At 43.0% G+C, this 23,151-nt stretch overlaps 1 protein-coding gene across 3 annotated transcripts in view; it reads right to left on the reverse strand.

The window, feature by feature from the left end:
• synj1 (synaptojanin 1) overlaps positions 1-23,151 on the reverse strand; it is a 73,849-nt gene that overhangs the window by 6,048 nt on the left and 44,650 nt on the right. For 2 of the 3 annotated variants that reach the window (XM_084320894.1, XM_084320893.1), the window contains exons 20-27: positions 22,783-22,995; positions 21,183-21,261; positions 20,070-20,235; positions 19,127-19,309; positions 15,500-15,613; positions 5,702-5,751; positions 5,407-5,596; positions 1,209-1,684 (exon numbers count right to left, since the gene is read on the reverse strand). In XM_084320894.1, coding sequence (XP_084177020.1) covers positions 1,209-1,684; positions 5,407-5,596; positions 5,702-5,751; positions 15,500-15,613; positions 19,127-19,309; positions 20,070-20,235; positions 21,183-21,261; positions 22,783-22,995 — 1,471 coding nt within the window. Of the gene's footprint in view, positions 1-455; positions 480-1,208; positions 1,685-5,406; positions 5,597-5,701; positions 5,752-15,499; positions 15,614-19,126; positions 19,310-20,069; positions 20,236-21,182; positions 21,262-22,782; positions 22,996-23,151 lie in introns of all 3 variants that reach the window. The other variant, XM_084320895.1, reaches the window with a different exon arrangement.

Here is a 23,151-nt window from a genome sequence, read left to right on the forward strand (position 1 = left end):
ATGAGAGAGGAGGTGGAGGAGGAGGAGGAAGGTTACTGGGTGTATTGTATGAGAGAGGAGGAGGAGGAGGAAGGTTACTGGGTGTATTGTATGAGAGAGGAGGTGGAGGAGGAGGAGGAAGGTTACTGGGTGTATTGTATGAGAGAGGAGGAGGAGGAGGAAGGTTACTGGGTGTATTGTATGAGAGAGGAGGTGGAGGAGGAGGAGGAAGGTTACTGGGTGTATTGTATGAGAGAGGAGGTGGAGGAGGAGGAGGAAGGTTACTGGGTGTATTGTATGAGAGAGGAGGAGGAGGAGGAGGAAGGTTACTGGGTGTATTGTATGAGAGAGGAGGTGGAGGTGGAGGAGGAAGGTTACTGGGTGTATTGTATGAGAGAGGAGGTCAACAGTGGAGCAGATGACTGTGTTGCTATGAAGAGAGATAGAAACACAGAGGTGGTTAGAATGTCAAATACCTCAGACCCTCAGGGCTTCTCCAGCTTGGGAGAGAGAGACATACATGCAATCAGAGGGACAGAAGGACACAGCAGAGAGAAGAACACAGACAGCTGCTAGGCCTTGATCTTTGATCTTTTTTAAGACGCATTAACGCCAGACAAAAGGAAGCAGAAAGCGAGATTTCCCTCTGTAACTCCTTAAATACATGCATCTTCTATCTCTGAACCGCCTCATATTATATAAATGTTCTACTTCTGAACCGCTACAAACGTATAAATGCTCTACCTCTGAACATCCTCAAATGTATAAATGTTATAAGTCTGAACTTCATCAAATATAAAAATGTTCTACATCTGAACCTCCACAAACGTATAAATCTTCTACATCTGATCCTTCTGATATTATATAAATGTTTTAAGTCTGAACCTCTTTAAATGTATAAATGTTCCAAGTCTGAACCTCCGCAAATGTATAAACGCTCTACCTTTGAACCTCCTCAAATGTAAATATTTTAAACATGTTCTACATTTGAGCCTCCTGATATTGTATAGATGTTCTAACTCAAAAGGCTTGCATGCCTGCAAAGACATGTTCCATTGTATCCATCGTTGAAAGACAGCAGGTGAGTAAGAGTATCCTCGAACACAACTCTAAGCCCATAAACAGCAGCTCATGGTGTCGAGGGATTTACACGGACCAATGGTAATCAAAACGCTCTCTTTTAAATAGTTGATAGCGACAGTACGTGAAAAGGATTGGTAGATACCGACCTGCGTGTCTGGCGCCGTCTCGGCAGCGTCGGGGGGCAGGGCGTGAGAGGAGCGGGAGCGTGGCGGGGGCTTGGGGGAAGACAGGCCCTGTGGGGGCGCAGCGGCAGCAGTGGCAGGTCCTGCCGCTTGCGGCTGGAGGGGCGCCTGCATGGAGGGTTGCATGGGTGTGGGGAGCTGGGACCGGACGGAGGGGGCGGGCTGGGGCTGCATCTGGGGGTGCATGGGGGCCTGCATCTGGGGCTGCATCGGGGCCTGCATGGGGGGCTGCATCTGGGGCTGCATCTGGGGCTGCATGGGGGCCTGCATGGGGGCCTGCATGGGGGGCTGCATCTGGGCCTGCATGGGGGCTTGCATGGGGGGCTGCATGGGGGGCTGCATCGGGGCCTGCATGGGGGCCTGCATGGGGGCCTGCATGGGGGGCTGCACGGGCGACGGAACCTGGGGTCTCACCGCAGGGGGTCCTGCAGGGGGGAGACCTGAGAGGGGGAAGATCACAGTGTTAACACACAAGTCCCAAACATGCTATTTCATTCATATAGCAATGTCAACCAGTAATATTCTTTTATATAAATATTTTGATAAATATTTTCTATATTTGAGATTTTCATGTATTTACTTGTATTGAAAGTTTACACTATTCTCTATGCTGTGAGCAGGTTTCATGACCCCTAGCATCATGAAGCCCAGTGAAAACCCGATGCAGAACTTAAAAAATACATAAATTGTCGTTCCGAAGGCGAGGTTGTTTTGGAGATACAAGGTTTTCTGCATCGAGATACAAGGAGATACAAGGTTTTCATACAAGGCAGGGTTCGAAATTAAGGGGGGCTTGGGGCAAAATGCCCCCGAAAATTGACCAAATGCCCTCGAAAATGAGTTAAGGGGGGCAAGAAAAGCCCCAGACAGTTTACTAATTATATATATATAATTATATATATGCTCTACAGTGCGAGCATTTCACTCGTATTTGCCCTTAATAATATGTGTGTGCGAACCGGAAAAATCATTTACTCGCAGTGTGCGAGTGAAGATTACAAAGCCATGAAGCCCATTCATTTTTATTTTGAGCAAAAGAGAGACGAGGAGAAAGAGGAATCCGGCGAGGCAGCTAATGTTACTGAGGGGGATAACGTTAGCGAAGTTAGCACACAAACATACACGCACACTGTGGGCCAGCCAGTGACTTTGGTGGTGTGTGCTATTGCACAGATGTGTGTCCCGCTTGCACACGCACATACTAGTAAGCAATCACTGGGAACGCTCAGAGGAAAGGGGGGCTGAGAATATCTGTGTCTATCTGTGTGTGTGTGTCTCGCTCTCTCTCCCTCTCTACATCTTTAAATCAACTTTCCAGCCCCCTGTCAACTGTCAAATGATGTCAACTGTCAACCTGAATTAACATGCAGTATTCAATATGGTCTGATATTAACATTCAGTAATCAATATTGTCTGATTCAATATTAACAGTGAGTATTCATGTAGAACAGCTAGCTAGCTGTTGTGGACACTCACCTTTCCACAGCAAAACGGTAGGCAAGGCACCTTGGTTGAGAAATGCAGGTTTCAGTCTATGTGTTGTAGGATAGACAGTCTATCTATCCTGTCTCAAGATGCACAATGAGTATTACTGCCCTCCGCAATTCTTTAATTGTTGAATATATATAGAACACAAATGTTCTAGAATGTACTATTATGACATCATACTGTGACATCACAAATGTTCTAGAATGTTCTGTTATGACATCATACTGTGACATCACAAATGTTCTAGAATGTTCTATTATGACATCATACATGACATCATACTGTGACATCACTTAATGTTCTAGAATGTTCTATTATGACATCATACTGTGACATCACAACGGAACATGTTTGAGGTCCATTTGAATAATATAAATAATAATGTTTGGTTGTCCCCGAAGCCTGTTTTTGGGATTCAAACTTCGTCAGGGTTCTTCGAACGGACGTTCGAACCTTCGTTTTTAATTACAAAATTAAAATAAAAAATAATTTTAATTTTTTTTTATTACCGGTATATATCCTCAAACTAAATCCTCAATTTGAATAAAGTGATTCAAACTTCGTCAGGGTTTTTCGAACAGACGTTCGAACCTTCGTTTTTAATTAAAAAAAATAAAATAAAAAATAAAAATTTCAATTTATTTTTTTATCCTCAAACTAAATCCTCAATTTGAATAAAGTGATTAATCTGATTAAATTAGTCTTTTTTTCTTTTATTATTTTGTTAGTGATGTAATCAAAAATAACACATGGAACAAAAAAAAACGATAATACGATTGGTAAACACTTAAAAGAAAACTGGATGAATTATTATAATAATATGTGGTTGGCACTTCTTTATCGTTGCTATTGTAGATAACTGTGGCAATTCTAGAGTTAATACATGTAAAAAATGGTATTCATTGATAACCAAAAAAACCGCCCATAATGGGAGTAGGTATGCGTTACTCATAAATTGTTTCTGCTTGGGGAGAAGTCTTTGTTTTGGGGAGAGTAATACTTAGGGTTTCCAACCTGCTCTACTTCTAGAAACAAAACAGTGAACAAAATGTGTATTTTAGCAGCTTTAGGGGCTACAGGCATGTAGTTCACCAGTTTGATAAGAATCTATTATTTGGAAAACAGGGCTTGTAGGGCTGGGCGATATGGCCAAAAATGATATTGCGATAACGATATCGATAACAATATCATATCACGCGATATCCATAATTATCGATATTGTTATAAGTATTAAAAAAAAATATATATATATATTTTTTTTTACAACAGATGTATGTTTATTTTGCAGCAATTCTTTGTCGTTGCCGCCATCTTTAGTGTTACAACCCCTCACACTCCAGTTCTCAGGCTGCAGCTGGTTTGAAAGCGAAAGTAAACAGGCTTCTCTGCTGGCTGTGGCTCCAGGGGAGTTGAACAGTTCTGGCTCTGCTAGTTTATTTTCTATCTTGGCGCTTTTTTGGTGGACAATCCACATGTGCACCGTGACTCGTGACTGGAGACTAGCTCTGCTAGCACACATAGCCTACTGTGTACAGACGGTTTCAAACTGTATTTTACATTAGAAAGCAAACAAAATAAATGGACTAGAGAAAAATAAATCTCAATTTGGTCAGTATTGTCATTTGGACAAGCAAAGCCATTACTTTAAGTTGCAGGCAAGAAAGACAAGTCTGTCCACTGTCTCTGGGTTTAACGATCGATATCGATTATTAAAATATATTGCGATAATTATCGTTATATCGCCCAGCCCTAACCACTTGAATGTGTAAACACCATGTCTTATGCCTCACCATAGTGTGAACAATATGTGTACAAAGGTGAGAGAGAGACAGACAGACAGACAGACAGACAGACAGACAGACAGACAGACAGACAGACAGACAGACAGACAGACAGACAGACAGACAGACAGACAGACAGACAGACACCTGGAAAGCAAACAGGCTCTTGGAATGGGTGTCTGGGAGGAAGTGGGGGGTCTTTCGATGTTGATTAAACGGCAAGCAACTAATGTCATGAGTGCAAAATTAAAGGACATTAAATCTAATCTAACTGAAATTGTGTAGGACAGACCTTTCTATGGATCAAAACCTCAATATTATTATGGTGTAGTTAATACTTCATGTATCCTTAATCCCTAGGCTAATGAGGCACTAAGATGTTAGTAAAAAAAAAATAACGTATGCCAATGACAGGAAGTAACGGTATATGTGTATGGTATGGCTTATTTCTTAATCCCAGAGGGGAAACATGGTTTGCCACCAGAGCAACAATTTTCACTGTGCTCCTAAATTTCTTTGTGTGCTCCTAAATCTTTATTTAGATTTGATTTATTTAAGTTTTATTTAGGAGCACATGTGCTCCTTGGGAAAAAGGTTAGCGTAGAGCCCTATATATGGAGACATTAACATTACATTATCAAACATAGGGACGAAGACTGTAAAAAAAAGTGTCGACAATGTTTTATAATCTTTGTTAATTTTCATCAAAAAAATTCAGTGCCCCCGAAATACAAAAAAAAGCCCCCGAAAATCAATTAAGGGGGGCAAAAAAAGCCCTGGATTTTTTTTTTTAATTTCTAACCCTGATACAAGGTGATGTATTGTTATCGTGTGTGTGTGCGTGTGTGTGCGTGTGTGTGTGCGTGCATGTGCTTCTGAGCACATTTGCTCACCCAGAGGCAGGTCGGTGGGTTTGGCCTGGGCGTTGGGCCCTGGTCGAGGGGCTCCAGGGTGAGTGTCGGGGACGGGTCGCGGGGCCCCGGGATGCACCTCTGGAATGGGCTTGGGTGCTCCAGGGTGGGAGGGGGGAGGCGGGCGAGCCTGAGGGGTCATGCTGATCACCCCGGCTCGAACTGGGATGTTCTACAGGGAGGGAGGGAGGACGGTGAACAAGATAAGTGGGTCAGGTTAAGATGAACAAGACACCTGGTTACTCCGATAGATTATTCTGCATCACCGTGAACTCACTGGTCTGCCGACACCTCCAGGTCCAGCACCTGCCGCCTGCTGGCCTCGACCTGCAACACAAGTTCATCATGAGACAAGCAGCGGGACCAATCACATGGACTTGTAGTAAGTCGGTCCTTAGAACCATGGAAACGGCATCGTGAGTGGATGTATTTTGGAATGCAACAGTCCTTTGGGGTTGACCTGAATGACGTTTAATTGACCCTTAACACATTGACCGCCGTTCACGTAGATCTACGTTTCTGTCGCCCGACGGTTGAGTGCCGGAAACGTAGATCTACAATTCTGTCACAGTATTTCTTTTATTATCTATATCCATTTATAATTCAGCGGGGCACCTTGTGCATACTGTTGCGAGTATGTCTGAGCTGGCAGACGGTCTTATACCGCCCTCTAACGCCTTCGGCCAGTAATGCACCCCGTTAGAAACGGGTTGGTTTCTTTTCTCTACCGAGCTGCGGTGTGGGGACGGGTCCTAAACACTCCGGCAAAACACACGCTTGTAGGGATGCTTTGGACTACTGACCCCGCCCGCCCGCCCGTTGAAGAGCAATGCCAAACAACGTCGGAGGCACGATCGCTGTGGATAACTGGAATGGCGATGAGATTATTGGATTATTTTTTTCCCCATTACTTCAGAGACCAGGTAAGGAGACCATATATGAAAGCTTGCGTTGATCTGATATTTATTTCTACTGCGATTGAAGCTATCTGTGTTATAGCTGTTTGGCTGTTTTCCGTCGGGTTGCAGGAGGGGGGGGGGGGGGGGGGGGGGGGGGGGTCTAAATCACATTGCATGCGTGCACAACAAAGGATAATAGTGATGATCTTTATTATTTATTTTGTGTAATTTATTGAATTACACAAAAACGCTGTTTGTGTCTTTTCTCTGGAATTGCTCAGAAGCGGCCGGACTATGTTCATATTCAAAATGGTATAAAACGGAAATGTACGGATGAAAAAAGAATCAGTTTTTTGCACGTTGACCAGAAGCAGCTCAATGAGACTCGACGGCATTATTAGACCCATAGCTATACTATAAAATATAGGTTTAGGTCTACAAAGTACAACTACGTTTACATGGGGTTAATGGACGGCACGGAAGTGGCCACTTCCCGGAAGGGCCGTGGCACTCAATGCGTTAATGTACCTGAGCTTTGGAGTAGTCCAGTAGATATGTGATAAATTGTGCACTTTACGATAAAAACATGAAATCTGGCACACTGTTAGAATATGCCCTAAGAAAGATCTTTGGCTATAGGGCCCTTGCAGATTTGTCCCCTGGTAACCATGGCAACCATTTTTTCAAAATCACCGCCACCTCCTGTTATTTTACCAGTAACTCTGGTTCTAGACCACTTTAGGATCTTGATTGTGGTGGCTAATCCTACATTTACAAGGATGAGGAAACCAGTGGTACCATTTACAACCGGCTACAATCTGCGATGGCCCTATAGCCAACAATCTTTCTTAGGGCACATTCTTTTTCCCCCCTTTCTTTTTCCGTTTTTCTCCCATCCAAATGTTAGTTGTTATGCCAATTCCCAATCCCCTACCTCGTCGTTGCATGCTCTGCCCCTACCGTCGGTCTGGGAGGGCGGAGACTATCACATGCTTCCTCCGACACATGTGTAGCCAATCCCCACTTCTTTTCACCTGGCAGCGCGGACTCTCACTGGGAGAGTGTAACGTGTGGAAGGTCACACTACCTCCCCCAGGATCCAACCTCGCTGTGCAGGCGCCCCGACCGATCTGTAGGAGTCGCTGTTTACAACGACCAGGACCCACCCTCGCCGGGTTTTCCCACCCTCTAACACTGCCAATTCTGTTAGTATGGACGGTCTGCCAACCCGGAAGCACCACAGCTGGATTCGATCCCACTGTCTCTGTGGTGGTGGGCAGACGCTTAGACCGCTGCGCCACCCGGCCGCCACTGGGCACATTCTAACAGTGTGTCAAATTGCATGCTTTTATCGTAAAGTGTATGATTCCCTAATATTGCACCTATCTACTGGGCCAGAGGATGTGCTTCAATCTTAGTGTTTCCCCTCAAGTGCAGATTAAGCACTTTATCCAGGAAGAGCAAACAATGGATTTCTTTAGACAAAAAATGTAAATAAATAATTTTTGTGATATTATTTTTGGCACATGGTGATAAATTGATGCTATATAAATTTATGCTATGCTAATACACGCTATTCCAGTGTTTCTCCATGTCGGGGAGCAGGAAGGAGCGGCACAGGGGCCAGAGACACGGAGAGAGAGAGAGGAAGAAACACACACTCTGCTTTCTCATGCCCGCAATATTCACAACCTGCCACAGAATAAAGATATATATTATATCACCAACACCGTCTGTTTGTCTGTATAAATGGACTGACCAGCAGTGACCCTACAAATATCCCTACGGCTGGCTGCGTTATTCATGATGAGTCATCCGCTCTTGCGCTGCGGGGGAAATAAGTGGGCCCTGTTCTGTAAGACACCTACCTCACCACACACACACACACACCTGTTCTTTCCTTGTTCCGTGGCCTTGCCCTCATGTCTCGTATCTCACTAGAAGGAAACATGTTCCCACGCCACTTAGATGACGTGAATTACCTCTGCTTACAGTACAGCAGGGTAAGTAAGTCTGCTATTTGAAGCCTATGTTGATCGGTTGCTGTTATAGACCACCTAGTGCAAATAATGTGTATCTAGAACAAATATGTGACATGTTGGACCAAGTGTGTGATTTGAGTAATGAGATTTATTTTATGGGTGACCTTAACATCGATTGGTTTTCATTGAAATGCCCATTGAAACGACTTCCAACAGTAGCAAATGCATGTGGTCTATCACAGGTAATTAACAAACCAACCATGTTTGAAAAATGATGGTAACCAGGTCTCCACCTGCATTGATCACATTTTTACTAACAATGCGGAGCTATGTTCCAAGGCGGTATCTGTAACTGTTGGTTGTAGCGACTGTTGGTTAATTGCTATTGTGAGGAAGACTAAAATGCCAAAACTGGGACCTAAAATAATTTACAAAAGATCGTATAAAATGTTTAATCAAGACAGCTTTGTGAAGGATGTTAAAAATCTATGTTGGTCAAAGGTGTTGAGGGAAAAAGATCCCGAAAAATCTCTATGGGAATTTGATACCATTTTTATGCCACTTGTTGACAAACATGCACCATTGAGAAAGTTTACCGTCAGAAGCGTCAGAACACCATGGTTGGATGATGAACTAAAAGAATATATGATAGAACGTAATCGAGCTAAATTAATAGCAAATACATCAGGTTATAAATCAGACTGGGAGGTATATTGTAAATTAAGAAATGTTGTTACAAAATGTAATAAAAAGAAGAAGAAATTGTATTATGAAAATAGGTTTAATTATATAAAAAATGACAGTAAATTATTATGGAATACTCTAAATGAAATAATGGGCAGGAATAAGAAACCTACCCCATCCTTTCTAGAAACAGAAGGAAAATTCCTCACCAAACCAGTTGAGATTGCTAATCATATTAACAATTATTTTATTGGAAAAGTAGATAATTTAAGGAATAATATGCAAACAATAGATAATGAAAAATCGTATTTATTAATAAAGAATAAAATAATAAAAGAGAAAAATTGTAAATAAAATTTTGATAGTGTGACTATAAGTAATGTAGAACATATGTTAAGTACCACTAAAAACAAACCACCAGGTGTTGACGGTCTTGACGGGAAACTTCTGAAATTGGTCCCTGATTTAATTGCCCCTGCTATCTGTCATATTATAAATCAATCCTTTAGTGAATGTTTGTATCCGCAACAGTGGAAAACTGCCAAAGTAATACCACTGCCAAATTTTTTGAGGATCTAATAGTCGTCCCATAAGTTTACTGCCAGTTTTAAGTAAACTGATGGAAAGAATAGTAAGTGAACAGATTAAATGCTACTTTTCTTTTAACACATTAACCACTGATTTTCAACATGCATATCGTGAAGGACATTCAACAGCGACTGCTTTAACCCAAATGACGGATGATTGGCTGAAAGAGATAGATAAAAAGAAAATGGTTGGAGCTGTCTTGCTTGATTTTACTGCAGCATTCGACATCATAGATCACAAATTCTTACTTAAAAAACTTGAACGTTACGGTTTCTCCTCATCTGCAATATCTTGGATTCAAACTTATTTAGCAAACCGGAAACAAATCGTTTTTTTTAATGGAAGTTACTCAGAAGTTAAAACGGTAAGGTGTGGAGTACCCCAAGGAAGTTGCCTTGGGCCTTTGCTCTACACCATATTTACAAATGACATGCCTCTTGTCCTAAATAAGTCCTATATTTCTATGTATGCGGATGATTCAACGATTTACACATCAGCCTCAACAGCCAATGAATTAAATACGGTCCTAAAGGCAGAGTTGCAATCAGTGATGGAATGGATAAAGAATAACAAACTAGTTCTAAACATATCAAAGACAAGTAGCATCATTTTCGGTTCAAACCATACTCTAAGAACGAACCCAGTCTTGAAACTTTTGATAAGTGATGTGGTAATTAATCAAGTCCAGGAGACTAAACTCCTAGGGGTAACATTAGACAGTAAATTGTCATGGTCACACCATATAAACAATATAGTAGTGAAAATGGGAAGAGGGATTTCTGTTGTTAAAAGATGTGCTCATTTGTTACCACTAAATTCTATCAAACAGGTAATTCAAGCTCTGGTTGTCAAATCTTGACTATTGTCCTGCAGTATGGTCGAATGTAACGACGAATAAACTGAAACAATTTGCAAATGGTACAAAACAAAGCAGCATGTATAGCGCTTCGCTGTGAGTACAGAACTAATGTTGCAGCGATGCACAGTTGTTTAACTTGGTTACTTGTCAAACATAAATTACTCTGCTCACTCCTTGTATTCACTAGGAATATTCTTGTTACAAAGATCCCCTAAATTTTATATAACAATTTATCTATAAGTCTTGACAGACCCAACCATTCCACCAGACATGCTTCTGCACGAGGTTTTACACTTCCAAAAGTGAGGTCGAATGCAATGAAGCGAACTGTCATGTTCCGTGGTATGCAGGAATGGAACTCTTCCCAGACATGTTAAGCAGGAGAATAGTAAATGTCGTTTCAAAATCGTGGTAAAACAACATTTTCAACCAAAGAAATTGACATTCCCTAATAGATAGTGTGTAAATGAAAATGTATGTGTCTGATAAAGAGATAGGTATATAGATGAAAAGGCATGTGTCTGATAGGGATATATTATTAAAAGATTGTATAATTGGCTGATATGAACATAGATAATGTATGTAAAAGCTAAATAGTATATTATGCTGTATTGTATTATGAATTAATTATGAGTAGGTATTATTGTATTATGAATTCATAAGGCGTATCTATTGTTGTATTGTATTATGAATTTGATTAGGGTTTTTATTGTCGTTTTAATTGTCTGTATGACATGTGAATGTTGTGAGTGTATAAGTCTGTAACTGTATTTTACGTGTTATGGACCCCAGGAAGAATAGCCCCAGCACTGCTGTGGCTAATGGGGATCCAAATAAACTTAAAACACACACACACACACACACACACACACACACACACACACTGTGACAGAGAGGGGCTTCAACACTTACCTAACCGCCACACTGGTCTGGCCCGGTGAATACAGGTCACCAATAGGACACCCAAACCAAACCCCACTCCTCCTACCCTTCCTTCCAGGACAGGCTATTGTTTTGTGTCAGGTTGTGAACCAAGCTTGGGGGGCAGTAAAGACCAGGCCGACGTCACACACACCCCGCCCCTCCCCTTCTGTCTCTCTATCACACACTACAGACACGGGTCATATCACAAGGGACACAAATCTGAAATAATACCGTCGTGACCTATTTTTGATCATGATTATTTTTCCATGGCATTTCTCCTTTTACTAGATAGAAGAGAGAGTAGAGAGACACGGGTGTCATCATGACATACGGATATATATACGCAGACATACTGTAAGCCGTGAGCCGGATTCATACCCGTAACCTCGTGTGTGTACATGTACCGTAACCCTTTTCACTGCCGCGCTGCCAAACGGTTAACCCTTTCACTGCGTCAATACACAGAAGGTTAACCCTTTCACTGCCACACGACAGCCGGTTGTGTGATAGTAAAGGGTTAACCTTCTGTCGTGTGGCAGTGAAAGTGTTAAGACCACTGAGCCGCCGTGATCTGTGCAGTGATGACCAACTGAAGTGACGCTGTGGGACACTTACCTGCAGCCTCCGGACGGCCTAGTGCAGGGCTTTTGGATCCTTCGCAGCACAAAAAGGAAACCAGACCGCGTTACTAATCATACTCAAAATAAAGTGTTTGTCACAAGAAGCAGGACAGGTGCTTCCAATGACAACACCACATCAATAAAAAGCTCTAGAACTACACACAGTACCGTGAAAAGAATGTAGAAAAACAGCCAGGTTTATGATTTTTGTAAATTTTGGGAAAAAATTAACTACCTGTGTTTCTGTGTGTGTACCTGTGTTACTGTGTGTACCTGTGTTTCTGTGTGTGTACCTGTGTTACTGTGTGTGTACCTGTGTTACTGTGTGTGTACCTGTGTTACTGTGTGTGTGTACCTGTGTTACTGTGTGTGTACCTGTGTTTCTGTGTGTGTATCTGTGTGTGTACCTGTGTTACTGTGTGTGTACCTGTGTGTGTACCTGTATTACTGTGTGTGTACCTGTGTTACTGTGTGTGTACCTGTGTTACTGTGTGTGTACCTGTGTTACTGTGTGTGTACCTGTGTTACTGTGTGTGTACCTGTGTTACTGTGTACCTGTGTTACTGTGTGTGTGCCTGTGTTACTGTGTGTGTACCTGTGTTACTGTGTGTGTACCTGTGTTACTGTGTGCGTACCTGTGTTACTGTGTGTGTACCTGTGTTACTGTGCGTGTACCTGTGTTACTGTGTGTGTACCTGTGTTACTGTGTGTGTACCTGTGTTACTGTGCGTGTACCTGTGTGTGATTAGATGTGCCCGACACCTGTGGTTCTGGAAGAACTTTCTACAGGCCGATAGTCTCTGCTGATTATTTCATCATATTCCAGATGGACAGAGGAGTGCGAGGCAGCGTGAGTGGGCGGCTGCAGCAGCAGAGCGGGGGATGTTTACCCGCGCTGACGAGATCATGTATGGTGAGGAAGATAAACCTCATACAGTCCCTACCTTTTCTCCATCACAATAATACATGTTCTGGGTTTAATCAAGGCTGAATACCACACACAGACAGAACCTAACCTTGGTTCTAAGATGGATTTCCAACTAGACAATAAACCAACGAGGACACAAAGTGTCAAAGTGCCATGCATGTGAGCCGCCACTAGGGGCAGAGTGGCTAACCGTGACTGACTTATAAAAGGTGCAAGTGGTGACTGAGAAGACACGAGGGCTCACATGCTATATGACATTTTGACGACACTTAAAAAGACAGACGCAACACAATCTAATCACTGGGAGCTACCAAACCTCTACAAGGGAATACTAGCCTGCACACTATTACCACCACAGCCAGATCAGTTACCTTCACTGTTTCTCGCCTGAAGGAATAGTCTGAGACCTTCTTCATAGTCTTAGAATCAAAGAGGGAAAAGATGATTCTCAAAATCAAAAAGGCAAACACATATAAAGTAAGAGAAGCAGATTTGAAAGGTAGGCTAAAATGTGAGCTGGAGATAATCCACTTGTAAATAAAACGGGCCTACATGCTACGCCCCACACCAGCATAGAGCTTGCCTCAAAGTCAAACAAGACCAGGAGAATACCTGGGATGTACCTGGGGGTGAACGTGTGAGAGTGTGGGGGTGGAAAGGAATCCCAACCTGAGCAAAATGGCTGCCATGTGAATATGGTAAATGATTGCCACTCTGATTGTCGGGCATGCAGCTCTCTTGGCTCAGATTGTGTGTAAATTCAGAGCTCTGTGTTTGTTTGTCTATCCAGAACGTCATCGTCTCGGAGTCAGACGAGTCCTTGTGTGTTCGCCTCAGCCCGTTACAACCAGTAGGAATAAGAGGATTGATTTTGATCAATCGGCAAAGGATTGGATGGGTTTGTTACAGGCAGCTCCGGGGGGGAAAGGCCGATACAATCAGGTAAAGACAAAAGCTCTGTTCATGGCAACTTGCAAACGGTCGATGGCAGCCTGTGTTGGAAAGCAATTGCTTGACATCGTTTTGAACAAAACAAACGTCGCAAACAATGTAAGCTGCGTCGCGCTGACGGTTGGCCGTGGAGCCACAGCGAGAACGTGTGGCTCTCCCCCCCCCGCGCATGCTAGTGTGCATGCCTGCATGTGTGTTCGGACAACATGCACAATCAACCTCGCGGTAGCCTTGCAAGCTCTAGAGCTCTCGACCCACAACTAAAACACTTCTCTCTTTTTTTTTTTTTTTTTTTTTCTTTTTTTTTTAAATACATCCTCTTTTTAGCATCTATTTTCAGCATTGTAGCACAACGCCAGCAACAGCCTCTCATTTCATTAATAAGGGTGCATGGGGGATAACGGGAAGAAACAGTCAACAGCGAAGCAAAGACACATGTCCAGCTAGACTAAACCACAGAGAGCTCTAGTAGACTGTACCTGTACTCACTAATGGGTGGAGCTGCTTGACAGATGCTATGATAAAAAAAATCATACGACGCCACCGTTCTGTGAAAACACATGGAACATTTTGTCTGTTCACAACTCCTGTTTCCCCCCCCCGAAAAAATTACAAGAGTTATATTCCATGGCAGAAACGGTGTGCATTTGGTTATCTCCAACTGTAACGGTCCACACGTGTCATTACTATGAGGAGTTACTATAAACATTTTCCTTTGACTTATAGACAACGCAAATGTAGAAATAGGCTTCATACAAGCATCTCAACCCACGAGCGAGCGCCTAACACTGCTCAGTCTCACAGCACTAGAGCACTGGGTCTCTCTGGACGACAAGCAGCACGGACACCACTGGCAAACAGTAGAAATGACTTCAATTAGCAAACTTCACTACGACTCCATACAGTACAGACACAGGCAAACATTTCCACCAAAGCAGCTTTACCTCCCCAGTCCTTCCTAGCGGAGAGGGGACTCATGCCTCCAACGGGGACGGAGTGAGACAAAAGGGACAATGTTAACACATGGCTGCTGCAGGACATGTTGGTGTTAGTGTTCTCATGGAACGTGTCCGACCTAACCTGCACGGACCACAACACATCATGCCAGTTAGGGTACCTTGTGTATATACTGCACCCGTGTATACCGTTTATTTTACTTACTCGTAGTGGTGCACGATATATCATTATCGGCCGATATGGTCCTTTTTTTACACATCGGTATCAGGCCGAAGAAAATATATTAATTTTTTTATTTTATTTTTTATTATGTTTTGGTCTTAAATTGTTTCAAAATATCAGTCAAATCTGAAAATAAATGACAAGTAAAAAAATAAAAGCGTTTTGGAAAATAGCTCTTTATTTGATTATCATAAAAAAGTGTTTTCTAGACAGAGATATCGACATCGGTATCGGCCAGAACAGCAATATTAATATCGGTTATCGGTATCGGCCACAATTTTCACATCGGTGCATCACTACTTACTCGTAGTATATATATATATAGATTCTAATTCTTTATTGCCCATATTGATTGTAACGTATAATATAACCGTTACATACATACATACACATAGTCTCACTGAGATAAAGGAGATGATGCTGATGAGGCGTTTTTAGACGGTCGTGGGTGAGATCTGTACCTGAAGGAGGTGGGGGTCGCTGGGGGGGTGCAGGTCTGGCTGGAGGGGCGTTGGGACGCGGGGGAGGGGGCCGTTTGGGCTCCTGAGAAGAGGGGGCGCCAGGCTGGAAGTCGACTGGAGGGAGAATGACGGAGGCTGTTAGAACAACAATCATTGGATTGAACGAAATTATGAAAAAAATCACTGTCTCTTCTCTTACTCATTCTGGTAATTTGCGCAACAAATACAAGCAGTCTAAAGACACACTGAGTAGAAACAAATACAAGCAGGCTAAAGACACACTGAGTAGAAACAAATACAAGCAGGCTAAAGACACCCTGAGTAGAAACAAATACAAGCAGGCTAAAGACACACTGTGAGTAGAAACAAATATAAGCAGGCTAAAGACACATTGTGAGTAGAAACAAATATAAGCAGGCTAAAGACACACTGAGTAGAAACAAATACAAGCAGGCTAAAGACACACTGAGTAGAAACAAATACAAGCAGGCTAAAGACACACTGTGAGTAGAAACAAATACAAGCAGGCTAAAGACACACTGAGTAGAAACAAATATAAGCAGGCTAAAGACACACTGAGTAGAAACAAATACAAGCAGGCTAAAGACACACTGAGTAGAAACAAATATAAGCAGGCTAAAGACACTGTGAGTAGAAACAAATATAAGCAGGCTAAAGACACATTGTGAGTAGAAACAAATACAAGCAGGCTAAAGACACATTGTGAGTAGAAACAAATATAAGCAGGCTAAAGACACACTGAGTAGAAACAAATACAAGCAGGCTAAAGACACACTGAGTAGAAACAAATACAAGCAGGCTAAAGACACTGTGAGTAGAAACAAATATAAGCAGGCTAAAGACACACTGAGTAGAAACAAATATAAGCAGGCTAAAGACACACTGAGTAGAAACAAATACAAGCAGGCTAAAGACACACTGAGTAGAAACAAATACAAGCAGGCTAAAGACACGCTGAGTAGAAACAAATACAAGCAGGCTAAAGACACACTGAGTAGAAACAAATACAAGCAGGCTAAAGACACACTGAGTAGAAACAAATACAAGCAGGCTAAAGACACACTGAGTAGAAACAAATACAAGCAGGCTAAAGACACATTGTGAGTAGAAACAAATATAAGCAGGCTAAAGACACACTGAGTAGAAACAAATACAAGCAGGCTAAAGACACACTGAGTAGAAACAAATACAAGCAGTCTAAAGACACACTGTGAGTAGAAACAAATATAAGCAGGCTAAAGACACATTGTGAGTAGAAACAAATATAAGCAGGCTAAAGACACACTGAGTAGAAACAAATACAAGCAGGCTAAAGACACACTGAGTAGAAACAAATACAAGCAGGCTAAAGACACACTGTGAGTAGAAACAAATACAAGCGGGCTAAAGACACACTGTGAGTAGAAACAAATACAAGCAGGCTAAAGACACACTGAGTAGAAACAAATATAAGCAGGCTAAAGACACACTGAGTAGAAACAAATACAAGCAGGCTAAAGACACACTGAGTAGAAACAAATATAAGCAGGCTAAAGACACTGTGAGTAGAAACAAATATAAGCAGGCTAAAGACACACTGAGTAGAAACAAATACAAGCAGGCTAAAGACACACTGAGTAGAAACAAATACAAGCAGGCTAAAGACACACTGAGTAGAAACAAATACAAGCAGGCTAAAGACACGCTGAGTAGAAACAAATACAAGCAGGCTAAAGACACACTGAGTAGAAACAAATACAAGCAGGCTAAAGACACACTGAGTAGAAACAAATACAAGCAGGCTAAAGACACACTGAGTAGAAACAAATACAAGCAGGCTAAAGACACACTGAGTAGAAACAAATACAAGCAGGCTAAAGACACACTGTGAGTAGAAACAAATACAAGCAGGCTAAAGACACATTGTGAGTAGAAACAAATACAAGCAGGCTAAAGACACATTGTGAGTAGAAACAAATACAAGCAGGCTAAAGACACACTGTGAGTAGAAACAAATACAAGCGGGCTAAAGACACACTGTGAGTAGAAACAAATATAAGCAGGCTAAAGACACACTGAGTAGAAACAAATATAAGCAGGCTAAAGACACACTGAGTAAAAACAAATATAAGCAGGCTAAAGACACACTGAGTAGAAACAAATATAAGCAGGCTAAAGACACTGTGAGTAGAAACAAATACAAGCAGGCTAAAGACACATTGTGAGTAGAAACAAATATAAGCAGGCTAAAGACACACTGAGTAGAAACAAATACAAGCAGGCTAAAGACACACTGTGAGTATAAACAAATACAAGCAGGCTAAAGACACACTGAGTAGAAACAAATACAAGCAGGCTAAAGACACACTGAGTAGAAACAAATACAAGCAGGCTAAAGACACACTGAGTAGAAACAAATACAAGCAGGCTAAAGACACACTGAGTAGAAACAAATACAAGCAGGCTAAAGACACCCTGAGTAGAAACAAATACAAGCAGGCTAAAGACACCCTGAGTAGAAACAAATATAAGCAGGCTAAAGACACTGCGAGTAGAAACAAATATAAGCAGGCTAAAGACACACTGAGTAGAAACAAATACAAGCAGGCTAAAGACACACTGAGTAGAAACAAATACAAGCAGGCTAAAGACACACAGAGTAGAAACAAATACAAGCAGGCTAAAGACACCCTGAGTAGAAACAAATACAAGCAGGCTAAAGACACCCTGAGTAGAAACAAATATAAGCAGGCTAAAGACACTGCGAGTGGAAACAAATACAAGCAGGCTAAAGACACACTGTGAGTGGAAACAAATACAAGCAGGCTAAAGACACACTGAGTAGAAACAAATACAAGCAGGCTAAAGACACACTGAGTAGAAACAAATACAAGCAGGCTAAAGACACACTGAGTAGAAACAAATACAAGCAGGCTAAAGACACCCTGAGTAGAAACAAATACAAGCAGGCTAAAGACACACTGAGTAGAAACAAATACAAGCAGGCTAAAGACACACTGAGTAGAAACAAATACAAGCAGGCTAAAGACACACTGAGTAGAAACAAATACAAGCAGGCTAAAGACACCCTGAGTAGAAACAAATATAAGCAGGCTAAAGACACTGTGAGTGGAAACAAATACAAGCAGGCTAAAGACACACTGTGAGTGGAAACAAATACAAGCAGGCTAAAGACACACTGAGTAGAAACAAATACAAGCAGGCTAAAGACACACTGAGTAGAAACAAATACAAGCAGGCTAAAGACACACTGAGTAGAAACAAATACAAGCAGGCTAAAGACACACTGAGTAGAAACAAATACAAGCAGGCTAAAGACACACTGAGTAGAAACAAATACAAGCAGGCTAAAGACACACTGAGTAGAAACAAATACAAGCAGGCTAAAGACACACTGAGTAGAAACAAATACAAGCAGGCTAAAGACACACCACAAGTCTGCAAGTAGAACAAATCATAAATACTACATAACACGTTATGTCTCTTCTGCATGGATGCATGATAGGATTACGATACTGGGGAGTACATGGTTACAGTTTTGTATGCAGCCTTTGCTCGTGTGTTTGTGTGTGTACTGTTGTATGTTCATGCATATATTGAGCCTACCTTGTTGTGGTCGGAATGGTTGGGCTAAACGGCTAGGCCTGCAGGGGGCTGAAGGCTCTCCTTGTGTCGGGGAGGAACAGGGACTACCCCGGGGGGAGGGGAGGGGAGAAGAGCCAGGGCCGGTACCCGCTCCAGGCTGCAGGTGCTGGGGGAGAATCTCATCCAACTCCTCATCCACGTCCCCTGGCCCACGAGAGACAGGAGGTTTCAGTTGAAGGGACGCACACACACCACCTATTCCCTCATTACCAACGCTAATCCATGGTTCAGGTGAGTAACAATCCTGTCCTGTACTTTCATACACAATCCTGTACTTTCATACAGAGTAACAATCCTGTACTTTCATACAGAGTAACAATCACATCCTGTACTTTCATACAGAGTAACAATCACATCCTGTACTTTCATACAGAGTAACAATCACATCCTGTACTTTCATACAGAGTAACAATCACATCCTGTACTTTCATACAGAGTAACACTCCTATCATGTACTTAAAAAAAACGTATATGTTTTTGTAGATTTGTATTGGTTTGTACTACCGGGCAGTCCGGTAGAGAGAGAGGGAGAGGAGGAAATGGGAGACAGAGCGGGGGAAGACATTCGGCAAAGGACGCCGGGTCCGGGAGTCGAACCCAGGTCGGCCGTTTCGCGACACAGTGTGTTACATGGTGTGCTACTAGAGCGCCCCCATATCATGTACTTTCATACAGAGTAACTATCCTAGCATGTACTTTCATACAGAGTATTTCATTTTCATGGAACAGCATATACCTAGTTTGGGGTAACTGGACAAAAATGATTAAGATATAATCCGTATGTCTCTAATATAGTGACCTAAAACGCTGCCATCTACCATAAATCACTTTGCTTTAATGTCTGGCCGTGGTACAACTGGCTCTCTTGGCATCAGATGTGAGCGGTGAGAGAAGAGGAGCTCACCCTCCATGTCGTAGTCCTCGTCGCCCACGTCCGTGTCCTCAGCCAGCAGGGTGGAGCTGGCCGAGGTGGGCATGCTGCCGCAGATCCTCTCCACGCTCATCTCCTCCTCCAGGGTCTTTATCCAGCTGGAGCTCTTCAGTCGGATGTCAATCACCTTACCGAGCACCTGCGAGCGAGCGAGCGAGCGAGAGAGAGAGAGAGAGAGAGAGAGAGAGAGAGAGAGAGAGAGAGAGAGAGAGAGAGAGAGAGAGAGAGACAGAGAGAGACAGAGACACATAGAGAGAGACAGAGAGAGATACACAGACAGAGACACAGAAAGAGAGAGAGAGAGACCCAGAGAGAGAGACACAGAGACACACACACACAGAGATACACACAGAGACAGAGAGACACACACACAGAGAGACACAGAGAGACAGACAGAGACACACAGAGAGAGACACAGAGAGACAGACAGAGACACACAGAGAGAGAGAGAGACCCAGAGAGAGAGAGACACAGCGACACAGAGAGATAGAGAGAGATAGCGACACAGAGAGAGGGACAGAGACAGAGACAGGGACAGAGAGAGAGACAGAGAGAGAGACACAGAGAGAGACAGAGAGAGAGACACACACACACAGAGAGACAGACAGAGAGAGAGAAGATATGATGTGCTGAGGCTGATCTGACGGCCAAAAGACCGAACACTATCATAAACACGCTCGTGTGATGAAGCAGGCTGGTTAAAGATAGATGGTATGATCACTGTGTCTGTGTGTGTGTGTGTGTGTGTGTGTGTGTCTGTGTCTGTGTCTGTGTCTGTGTCTGTGTGTGTGTCTGTGTGTGTGTGTCTGTGTGTGTGTGTGTGTGTGTGTGTGTGTGTGTGTGTGTGTGTGTGTGTGTCTGTGTGTCTGTGTGACTGTGTGTGTGTGTGTGTGTGTGTGTGTGTGTGTGTGTGTGTGTGTGTGTCTGTGTGTGTGTGTGTGTGTGTGTGTGTGTGTGTGTGTGTGTGTGTCTGTGTGTGTGTGTGTGTGTGTGTGTGTGTGTGTGTGTGTGTGTGTGTGTCTGTGTGTGTGTGTGTGTGTGTCTGTGTGTGTGTGTGTGTGTGTGTGTGTGCGTGTGCTGACTCACCGTGGAGGCGCTGAGGGACAGAGCGGCCAGAGCAGAGTAACCCTCCAGGAACGTCACCCACATCTTCTCTTCAACAAACCTGACGAGAGACGAGACGTCGAGCGAGGACACAAATCACTGCAGTCAAACGGCTGAACGTTCAAAATGCCTCTCAAATAATGCAAATAATGCCCTAATAATATTTATTTAAAGAACTGTAGCCTAGTGTCAAAATGATCACATTCTGAGCTTCCGTCTCCTCATTAACAAGGATTTGAATGTAAAAAATTACCCTTAAAATCTCGAGGGGGAAAATAAAAAACGGGTGGGGCGGATTCACAAAGGGATTGTGCTGCTTTTTCGGTTGACTGTGCAAATAGCCCCAAAACAAACCTTGCTCTTCACAAAGCACTCGCAAAGGGTGAAATACCGCGCTGACTGCGTTGCCATCGTCATTGCATGTCTGTGGGTCCGTGCTATTTGCAGGTATTTAAATGAGGTACTATTGGCGAAGAATTTGCCCCTTTCTATGCAAATGAGCCTCATTGCAAAAACACTCAAAATCACAAAGCTCGGCGCTAATTTCCACACGCAGTTAAAGTGAAGTTATTTACGCCTTCAGAGAGTTGGTGGTAACTAAGCGCATTTATAAAGGTGTCATGGCCAGCGTCTCTGGTGATCCGGTGGGTTAGGTAATAATCACAATAAAGAGAATAGAACCTGCACACTCATAAGCTCCAGAATAAACGTTTCGTCTGGTCCATGAGGAGTAGACGCTGGAAACACAGTCAATGAAACGTTTATTCTGGAGTATATGATAATGCAGGCTCTATTCTCTTAACAAACAATTAAATACAACTTCATTTCTCACTCTAAAACTATTCCCGTCTGAACATATTTTCACTGGCACAGTGCCTGCAGTAACTTCGGCCTAAAGATTCAGCACCATGGACATGTCTGCTCGACCTAATTTATTTTGGGATGACATGACAAACAATTGCAATGACAAAAGATAGTGACAAAAACAAAGGATGCAATTGTGTCATGAAAATACAAATTAAGAAAGCTCTATAAATTACGAAATAAACTAAATACAAATGGTGAAAAATACTGTTATGCCTATCTGTTATAGAAACAAAGAGCTATTGATCCATCAGGACTTCCAATTCGCGATTGTCCTAGGACATGCATACTGTTGCATGGGCAATATTTATACTATTTTACCATATCAGGAGCAAATTGCGGCGCAAACTGCTCCGCGAGCCTACCGCGCTACCAGATATCAGGAGCAAATTGCACACCGTATGGCCGCGTTTGCGCTAGTATATCATTTGTGCAATATCTTGAGTGAATAGGTCCTTAGGACAGTTAACCCTTTCACTGCCGCACTGTCAAACGGTTAACCCTTTCACTGCGACAATACACAGAAGGTTAACCCTTTACTATCACACTACCGACGGCGCTATTAGCGGTAGCAATCCATTCTTTGTGAAGTCGCCCCTGTGTGTGTGTGTGTGCGTGTGCATGCCTGTGCATGTCTGTCTGTGTGTGTGAGTACGTGTGTGTGTGTGTGTGTGTGTGCGTGTGTGTGTGTGTGTGTGTGGTGGAACGGCACGCTCACCTGATGAGGATGACCTCCCCGAAAACGGAAAACTTGTCCAGCAGCTCGTCTATGAGCGCGTCGTCGAAGTAGTCGTCCGGCCCGGAGGTGCAGAGAGACACCAGCACGGTGCCGTCCGGAGGCCCCTGCAGGCCGATGACCTCCTTGTACACCTGGTGTCGGGCCTCAGGGTCCACCTCCAGGATGTCCACGTCCAGCACGGCCATCACAGGCCTGGGGGGAGGAGGCACAGAGGGAGGACGGGAGCAGGGGCCAATTCAAGAAGTGCAAAATTATGCGTTACTCTCCGCTCACGTCAACTGCGTAATAAGAAAACGAAAAGATGCACTCAGTAGAGCACAAATCTCCGCCAGGTGGCTTTCTTTAATA

The sequence above is a fragment of the Notolepis coatsorum genome (assembly GCF_963971535.1).
Source record: "Notolepis coatsorum genome assembly, chromosome: 8".
NCBI classification, from domain to species: domain Eukaryota; kingdom Metazoa; phylum Chordata; class Actinopteri; order Aulopiformes; family Paralepididae; genus Notolepis; species Notolepis coatsorum.